General features: G+C 36.3%; 1 protein-coding gene across 2 annotated transcripts in view; it reads right to left on the bottom strand.

The window, feature by feature from the left end:
- Positions 1-10347, bottom strand: part of kcnn3 (potassium channel, calcium activated intermediate/small conductance subfamily N alpha, member 3) — a 107317-nt gene that overhangs the window by 40511 nt on the left and 56459 nt on the right. For both annotated transcript variants that reach the window (XM_015380586.1, XM_015380587.1), the window contains exon 4: positions 1125-1421. In XM_015380586.1, coding sequence (XP_015236072.1) covers positions 1125-1421 — 297 coding nt within the window. The remainder of the gene's footprint in view (positions 1-1124; positions 1422-10347) is intronic.

Raw genomic sequence — 10347 nt, 5'->3', positions numbered from 1 at the left:
AATGGATGGATAGATGAATGAATGAATGGATGGAGGGATAGATGAATAGATGGATGAATGAATGGATGGATAAATGGATGGATAGATGGATGAATGAATGGGAGGATGGATAAATGGATGGATTTAACGTGTTGATAATGGGGCAGGAAACAAATATTATTCCATATATGAATTTTCACAATTGATCAAATCAGGTTCCATATTCTTCTAGACATTCCATGAGTTTGTGGGTGGAAAAAAACAAACAGACAAAACTTAGGGTCTGAAGTTTTTCCTTATTCCACACTTAAAAAAATGTATCTGCACTTCTCTCAAAATGCATCTTGGTAAATGTTTCACATAATTTCCTAATAAACATTATGCTAGAGAGTTTAAGCTTCCAGATACTGAGAAATATGTTGTTAGTTTTTATTTTTATTTTTTGTAAATAATTTTCTAGAGAGACTGGTCACTTATCTTATCCTTCCCCAAATCCCACTGGTTCTCTTGCTTTGAACAATAACATCAATAGGTTTGGTGTGATGTCAGGCTCACATCCTTTTTTTTTTATATATATATGGGACTCAGTTAACTGCTATATGCTTTATTCACTACTCTGCAGTTGTTTCTCATTTCAATTTTTCTTTTTGACTTTTGCTGGTTATTAGCTCTGCAACCAAATTTATGTGTTAATTTCAACCTTACAAATAATAGAAAGATGGATAAAATCATCAAGCGACTGTTGAAGTACCACTAAAGGCAGCCCAACAGTTTGAGAGACATCAATTTTTTGCATGATTTGCTCAGTTATTCCCCCATTTCCATTTTCTAAATTCATTCCAGTCTTCAGTTTTTTATGGGCCCTCTGAGCCGTATGCAATAACATGTTCTCATTCGATACTCTCGCCTCATACTGTATTATGAAAAATTCACAAAAGCTTAAGTCTTAGGCTCTAAGCACAACAAATACAGAGAGGAACAACAACCTGATGAAAAAAACTTATGAACAGGAGTGCAAAATAGAGGAAGAAGCTCTTATAATAAGAGACAGAAGCTCTTGACATCTGTGGCCTAAGATTTCCACACTTAAGTCGAGTTAAACCTTGAAGGAAACCACACTCTTGAATCCACTGAAGTTTTCTAACCTTATTTAGGGCACCTATACTCCTAGAGGAGGCATCAGTGAAGAGTTTGCTGTGCAGAAGCATGACTCTGGCGATGAGGTAGAGGCGCAGGAACATGGGCACGCTCAGCACCATGTCCAGGTCAGCCTCGGCATGTGAAGGCGTATATGAGAAGGCCAGCCGTGCCCGCCAGTGGAACTTAAAGTCCCCTGGCACAGGGTGCACTGCAGACACCAGCAGCTCCAGGGCAATCAGCAGAACCCTCTCCATGGTCATGGCAATGCGCCAGTCGTCTGCTCCGTTGTCTATGACGAATAGCTGCGGGGACAGTAAGGACACGGCGAGAGTCAAGTCAGTAAAAAGAATGGGACGATTCTTAATAGCTGTTTGGGAAAAAAAGAAAAGAAAAAAAAAAGCTAACTTTATGATGAACCTCTTCTGGCAGAGTTCTCTCATCAGACTGGCTTCATGATTATAGATACCAGCAGCAAATCTAAGTAAATGTCTTTTCTACAATGTAAAACATAATCCATTTAATCAGCAGTTTAGTCTCGTCGCAGTCCTCTGGCTCATTTTCATATAACCTGCGAGACTTATCTATCTCAAATTAAACCACAGATGCTGAGTCATGTGGAGCACCAGCTCTGATGTAAAAGCTTTCTAATTACTGAATGACTTCTTTTTTTTTTTTTTCAAACAAAAAATGCTATTGTTTTTATGATTCCATACAAGTCTGAGGGCTGTGGCTGTAAAATGAAGAAAAATAGCAGGTGAAAAAAGCAGAACATCACCCAGACACCTAAGTATGTTGTGTCCATATATGGTCAGTTCACAAAAACCCTCATTACAAACAACATAAATATTTTGTGTGGCATCTAAATATAAAAAAATAAAACTCTTACATAAGGTTCTGTCAGGAATTTAAGGCAAAGGTCAGTAGGCTGAAATTAGAAAGAGAGTAATGCCTCCTGAATGTGAAGATAAAGTAATTTTCTATGTGATTTGATTCAATATCTTAGAAAAGTTAAAGCCGAATTTATTGGATAAAACATTTAATACTATTACTTTTGTTTAGATGGAAAGCTTTTTTGCTTTGGCTCTCCATATTCATTGTATCCACAGGAAGTATCTGTCCCTAAATACAAATACAGACATTTAACACATTAACATTTATAGACAATGTTATTGGAACTTCAGCAAAATGACAATACCAGAAACAATAAGTGAAGAAGATGATTATATCTTTCTTGTGGATGGATCATTCATTCATTTCCTGGAAAGATAGATGATTATAGCCAATTATCCTGCTGGTCTGATCAATCATCTGAATCAATTTGGTCTAATGTTAAACTGAGAGGTTTACTGCATATGGATGTTATATAAAAAGAGGGAACACAGCAAATAACCTAAGTGATCTTACTGATGTTGATGCATCTCAATGTCAAAGGAGATGATTCTTTTCTTAAATATTCATATGTAAATAAAGGGAATGTGGCCTACTAGTTAGAGCAGAGTGCTTCCATTCTGAGAAGGAGGCAAGTACCTGGTTCAAACCCCACAGCCTGCTACTCTGACTCCCTAAGAAAGTTTATTTCCCCCACTTTCAATCCCCCTATGGGATGGGTTAAATGCATACTGTATGTCATATTTCGCTGTAATGTATTCTTGCAATGACCAGTGATGTTTACTTTCCATATCCTTATAAACATGGCCTTAAATTAAAACAAAATTTTTTGTTGATTTTCAGAATCACTGTGATGTGACCTCTGTGATGTATTGAAGGACAAATAGAAAAAAAAATGTATATGTATAAATAAATAAAGTAATGAATAAATGTATCATTAAATTATTAAATATGCATTTTAAATTATTCAAATTAGTTCATTTCATATTTTGGATATAATCCTATTCAAAAATATATATATAAGTATTTCATTCTGTATTTATTAACCCTTTTCTGTATTTTTAAAATGGGAATAATATACTGAAGTAAAGGTTTAACAGATCGCCAAAATGGGGTCAACAGTCTCCGCCAATTTAATTTTGGGTTTGGAAATTAATGTTTGGGAACCCCTGCTTTAATGAGTTTAAAATTGGTATTAAGTAAGCGTATTAGGTAGTAATGCCTCAATGCTGGCACTTATTAAAAACATCACTGAGCGCCATTTACTAAAAGCCTTTAATCGTAACCAGTGAGTGGTACCTGCAATGTCATACTGTCTTGTGTGAAATTTAAATGGTAATCTGGTATGTCCATGTTGCTTACAATGTGCTGAGGTGATGTTGGATATCTGTGTATTTTTCCATGTTCTGCTGAACAGAATCTCACCTTCAAACAGAAGTTATGCTGAGGCAGGCCAAATTACTTTATTCTTTTCCTGTTTTAAAAACGTAACTAAATAAACTTAATCGCTAATGTTTTCTTTTACAGAACATCAATGACCATGTAATAACATGGTAATAACATAGCAAGTCACACTATATTACTTGGTGACAAGAAAAAAAATATTTGGTAAGTACCCCAAAATTAAGGTGTATAATTTTAAAGTAATTATTTGCATGTAATTATTACAATTGTATGTTACTATGTAACAATGGAGACTTTTGGTGGGTAATTACAATTAGGTAACCACATAACAGTTTCTATTATTGTCTACCACCTACCAATGGTTTACAAAGTAAATTGTAACTTATGATCAGGTAACTAAAGCATTCTAAAACAGAATTCAAGTTACATATAAAGATTGCTTTCAGTTATATTACAAGTAATAAACTGCATCTTACTTAATAATAACACATTAATTTATTGCTGTTGGTGAAATTAATGAGTTACCTGGTAATAACGGTTTGAAATCTTCAAGTCTGACATTACATTGTCTGATTAAAATTTGAAGCACAGCATTTATCAAAATTCCCCATTAAGTTTTTCCTTTTCCCGACAAATATTATGTTATTACATGGTTATTGATGTGCTGTAAAAAATAACGTTACCAATTATAATGAAGCTAGGAAAGCAGCAATCAAATCAAATAATGCTGATGAACAGCTGGTTGACTTCATAACTATAACTATATGAGGCACCCCAAATAACAAATACACACACTTAAGAGTCGGTGGGGTTGTTATCACGCCTCCAAACATGTCATATACATCTGCAGATATTGCTAAGGCTTGTGTATTTTTGTCTACCTTACATCTAAAAACTTTATATAAGATGACGGATAAATAGATATACTTGTTTTAGACTCAGGAGGCCTGTCTCTTTAAATTAGTTTAAATAAGGTTATAAGCTTCAACCTTTTTTTAGCATACAAACATTTTAAAGCAACGTGGAGCAAAGTTGTGTAAAAACCAGAAAATAAATCCAAATAAAGTAAATTGCTGTGTTTAATGATAAACATATTTCGCAGAGTTAACTGCAGTAGGGCATAAAGATCTCACCAACAGATACAAACTGCATTTTTATATCATAAGTAGTTAATTTACCTAAATACAATGAAGAATATGCTGATGGATAAAGTATTTGGTTATAATCTTCCATTAGCCAAATAAATCTCTTGGCTCTTTTACTTGATGAGTAAATTGATGTCAAGGGAACATTGTGGAGCTCAGCCAAGAAGAAAGCTTTATCCTGCTAATTTTCTTGGAAAACAGATATTAGCTTGATTTTTTTTTAGTGTAGGCACTTACTCAGTTATACCTCTGTGGATGACCCAGATTTTGTGCACATCCTGTATGTTCCTACAGCACATTTCCTATTAGGTATAATACTATAAAAATTTTACATAAAGCTTAAATGTGTTTTCCTAAACATACACAATTGCTCAATGTGTTTTTATAATTTTTTTTAACACAAATTTACATTAAGTGTTCACTAATTACGTTCACCGCAACTTTCATTCCGATGTTCCCTACAGAGAGTATTTATCATTTGTTGTTGTCCTCCAGAGTGAAATCAAATTTCTGGCCTCACTAACAGCGTTCCTTTAATTGCGGTTTTCCCTCCATGTTTGTGGATATTTTGTGTGCATAATTGCTGTGGTTACTCTTGATATTGTCACCAAAGCCGCTGTTACAAGGAGGTGGTAAGAGCTGGTTTTCAGTAAGGGGGCCCTCCCACCAGGATGAACTGACTGGAGCTGGGGAGATGAGAGGAAGAGTGAGTTGGGCTGATGAGCACAGTGGAAGTAGATAAGTGAGGAGAGCAGGAAATGGAGAGATAAATATAGGGGATATCAAGAAAAAAGATGGATTTTGGTTGCTTCAGCTCTTCGAGAGGAATAAATCACAAAAAATGCAGAATCGTTGGACTGAGTCCCATTTCTTCCTTTCCCAATTGTCTAATTTGTGCATCCTTTCGAGGGGGAAATAAGTCACAACCTTTTGTAATTCAGTTAAGGTAAAAAAATAAATAAAAGGATCTTAATTCTAGTCTTTTGTACAAATAATTTTTTAAGTATAAAATAGAAACAGCTGGCAGTGCTAGCAATAACATTCACAATTTCAGTTTCTAAATATTGGATATTAAAAAAGGTATGTAAAGAAAAACAATCCCCCCACATATGAACAGTTAAAACCAATTAATAAAAATAAATCAGACAGAAATCATGTGCTATATCTATAGTGATTTATGGAACAGGTGAACAGGACACCTGGTCAGGGTGGAATTTTTCCCCCAATGACTTACAGGGGGCAGCACGAATACAAAAAAAAAAAGAAAACAAATAAAAAATCATGTGTGCTTTAAAAATGGTTACCATTATCTATCCCATCACTGTGTGGGGGATTGACAAATTGGAGCCCCTTGCAGCTGCAGACATTACTAGACTACAGTGCTGGTGTGATATATCTGATAAGTCAGTAACTAATATCCAACAAATATATCACCTAAAAAAACTGTTTTTTTTCTTTTTTCTTTTGCTATAGATTATTTCCCTGGATGGAAATGGAAGAGAGCAAGTCAGAAGAGGTGAAGCAGGAAGGTTGGGGCACTGAGAGAGGAGAAACTCCCCAACATTAAATCAACCCAGTTTACCAGCTGCCATCCAGCATAGAAAAACTGCCTGAGCTATAACAATTGCTCTTTACCTCATGATTCATCTCAAGGGCTTTTAGGGCCAGCAAACATTTATTTAGTAAAACAATACAAGTCCAATAACAGGTCAAGCGTGGCAGCAAGCGGACATGATGGCTGGTGTGTCAAAACCGACTGATCGGCGTCATGATGTGCCTGAATTAGCTTCTTCAAACCACCTGTGGATATGCTCACTTCAGAGTTCATCATCTTCTGTATGTCACACAGCATTGTTTTTTTCCCCTCAATCGCCAATGTATGGACACAGATGTTCCCCACTCAGAACTCATTGTGTGCTGTTGTTTGAACCAAGGGTCAAACGCTGGTTGTTTTCCTCAATGATGGCAGGCAGCATACACCAGCGTGCATATGCATCTCTCTGTCTGTTTGTACTGTACTCTGTGTTTCGTTGTGCCTCTGAGTGTGTGGGTGCGTGTGTGTACAGACCCAACTTCGTCATGGCGACTGTTGCCAAGGCGACAACATCAAAGAGCAGCCAAGCTTAATTAGGATCCCCAGTGAGAAAGAGGGAGTCAAAAAGAGAGAGAGAGGTGAGCAAGGAGAGGCGAGGAAAGTCTTGGAAAAAAAAGAGGAATAAGAACAAACGTTGAGGTGCGTGTTTGTGAGTGAAGAGGGGATACAATTGACGGGTTGCCTAACACTCATGATGGAGATTTGTAAAGGTTTATGTTTCTGTGAGTGACTCCTCATACTTTGGGGAGGAGGGAAGGAATTCATAGAATCGCATTTGCAGATAAAAGACTGCCCCTGTCAACTTTTCTAAGGTTTTTTTTTTCTCTTTATTCTCAGGAAAGGCTTTGCCACTGTAAAATGTAAAGTTTACTGTGAGTTGGATTGAGATGCTTATTGTATGACAGTAGCCTATATGATTCATTATCAACCTATTGGAGCTTTTAACTACCAAAAAAATGCTATTCCTTAATCAAAATCATATCCAAAGATGTCGGAATATTCCTAATGAAATCTGCTGTCTCAGCAGCAGCTCCTCCCTCTCCTGGAAAACCTAGCTGCCACCACCATCCTACAAAGGAAAGTTATTATCCGCCCCCTCCAGGAAATACCAACCTTGACCATTACAGCTGGTGGTGTTTACTGCTAAGGAACAGTCCTTTCAGAGAGCCATGATGCCAGGCAGAGCGTGTTTAGACATGGTGGCTTCTTAGCATCTAATCTGCACGGTGACAACAACTGTTTGTTTTTCAGCTAATGTCTAAGATGTAAAAAAAATTTTTTTTTTTTGACTGCAAAAAGGTATCAAGCTTTGTTTAACCTTTCTAAAGTGGAACCAAATGCCTGAAGCACCGTGATACGACAACCTTATGAAATGTGTGGCATCCACAACGGAAGAGCTGGCTTTGCATTGAAGGCAAGTGTCTGTCTGTCTGTCTGTCTGTCTGTCTGTTTGTCTTCCGGTTTGTATTTCTGTTTACACTGATTATGCAACAAATTTATATATAAATGTATTTGCTCTCTATATGTTCTTCTTTTTCCCAACCCCCTTCACTTCTTTTAGTTGTTTCTCACAAAATGAGTTTCCTCTGAATCAGAGCCTGAGTGATCCTCCTTCTGGCACCGCTGGAGGAAATGAGCATTGCTCCCTTCCTTTTTCCCAGCGTCCTCCCCTCCTGTCCTATCCTGCTGCAGAGTCATGCTGTTGGTCTTTTCCTGGCAAAACCGCCATGAGGAAATGATAAATAATTAAATTCCATTAGGAAAGTAATCTGTCAGTGGGAGTGAGTGAGTGCCACTGCCCCTACATGAAGAGGGCAGAGGCAGGGGATGACAGAGGACTGTGCAGGAAAATTAGTCTCCAAATGGTTCCAAACGCATATTAGTCTTCATCATCTGCTAATGAAAAATAGGATTGTGCATAAGAACTAGTGCAAAACGTTGGGTACATCTTTAAAAATTTTACAAATTCAAATACAAAATATTTCTTAACTTCCCAGCCTACAAACTTAATTTCAAATTTTTTTTACAGCACTGACAATCAGTAACAATTATTATTAAAATGCAAAGATAAGAATATACTGTTATATGGAACCTGTCAATGTCTAACGGAAGTCGACACGTTGCAATTCATAGACTTGCTTCTAACTCTGACCTTTGCAGTTGTTTTATGTAACCTGTTCTAGCAACGAGAAAAAGCAAACAACCGTCCGCCAACTCACCCCTGAAGAAAATTAAGTGCCACTAATTAACCTGAAGTGAATGTTTTTCAATTGTTCCAGAATAGCTGGAAAAGTCCTTCTTCCAATCCAAACCTGCATGCTTTATACAGTTAACACTGTGTTTAGAAACAAATTGTATTAATATTCTAAAAATAAAATACTGACAAAAAAAAAACAGTTTCATGGCAAGCAGGGAGCTTTCTCAATTTCCTGGAGTATTTATTCCCAAAGGCTATAAATACTCCAGGAAATTGAGAAAGCTCTCTGCTTGCCGTGAAACTGTTTTTTGTTTTTGGTGTGGAGGTAATGATTGTGGGTAGCTGCTCAGCCAGCTAAAGCTACAAAGATCAAGTAGTGTTGATATTAATATGTTAATATTGTTTCATATGAAGAGTTGGTAGGTGTTGATTTTGATTGTTTTTTTTAACGTTTGAAATGTTAAAAATGTGAAACTGGGTCATATTGGGTCACACTTCATATCAGTTGTTTTGTTGTTGGATTAGACACTTCACCTGCTGTTAATGGTCAGTAGACTCAATTATGCCAATTGTATGTCAGCCTTGTGTGAAGATTTGGCTACAATTAACAAAATTCATCACTGTGTCCTTAAACTTGATAAGGCGCTATGATTTACACACCATAAAGACAGAAAGTTGGTTTAAAGAATTGTTAAACAATGAATTTTAACAAAAAACTAAACAAATAGCAAGAAAAAATACCTTTTATGTGTCAAATAAAAAGAGAAATCAATTCCTAAAGGAAAAGGAAATATAATTTCAAGTTAAAAGTGTCCTTATCTGCTGTAATCAAATAACAGCAAGGATAACAAATATTGAACACTATTAAAGAGTGAAAATATTAGTACTTCACTTTTAATACAGTAATTTTACCTCAGGGTGTGTGAGAATTACATCACCTTGGAAAATCTGTTAAAATGTAACATCCCATAGCTTGAATTATTACTCCTATTAACTACTTTGTGTATATTTTGTTATAAAGATTACATTGCTAAGAGAGTTAAACTTTAATATTTTCAATTAGTTCTCAAAAAGAAATGAAATTGCATAAAAATGTATAGATGTATTTAATTACATTAAATAAAACATAATATATCTGAACAAAAGTATACTATACTTTTGAAATCGTTCAATTTTGCCCTGATTATATAAGAGATCTGTAGTATCCTGGTTTTCTTGCAGTTTTATTTCTGTATGTGCAATCTTCTATAGTAGGTCTTGATCAATAAAGAGGGACAAAAGGTTTGATAACAGTAAATCAACTTCGACATAAAGAAAAAAACCTAAAGGAGAGAAGAAATGTTTAAAAGAAAATTTAGCTGCCTATTTTTAACAGGTTGTGGCATAACAGGGCAGAGGGCTAGGGACAGGAAGCAAAATGCAAAGTGAATGGGACAGAAGGAGGACACAATGAGGAAAAAAGGAATCAGCTGGAGAAAAACAGACTAAAATCGAAGAAGTAAAATGTGAGAAAATGATGAGCATTAAAAATAAGCCGGGGAGTCCACAGAGGTGAAGGTGTGAAGTCTGACAAACACTCTCCACCCACGGCGTTCCCCCGTCTGCTCCTGCTGCCAGCCAGAGGAGTCTGCGACCTCTCCGTCTTTCCCTCTCAACAAGCCAGCCAACCATGCCTCAACCTCTAAACACTCCTTAGAGGACTTCATATTTCTAATTCCAGATGCCTCAGTTCATGAAGTCAGACTGTGTACTGTTCCAACTCTGCAAATCCAACAAGAATATTTCACATTTAAATATGTGCACATCCACATATGCATCCTAACAGTCTAAAAAAAAAGGTGCACCTGCAAGAATAAAACATCAGCACTAAAACTCAACTTCCCATGGATGTGAGAGATGCTAAAGGAGATATTTGCTAACGGAGACAGTGACAAAGCATGAAAAGCTAGTGCACACTGTTACCCACACACAGTGAGAGCTCAAGGGAATGTCTGGGTCCT

This window comes from Cyprinodon variegatus, unplaced genomic scaffold (assembly GCF_000732505.1).
Source record: "Cyprinodon variegatus isolate N-32 unplaced genomic scaffold, C_variegatus-1.0 Scaffold217, whole genome shotgun sequence".
Lineage (NCBI taxonomy): Eukaryota > Metazoa > Chordata > Actinopteri > Cyprinodontiformes > Cyprinodontidae > Cyprinodon > Cyprinodon variegatus.
Note: the sequence above shows the minus strand (reverse complement) of the source record. Positions and strands in the feature narration are given on the sequence as shown.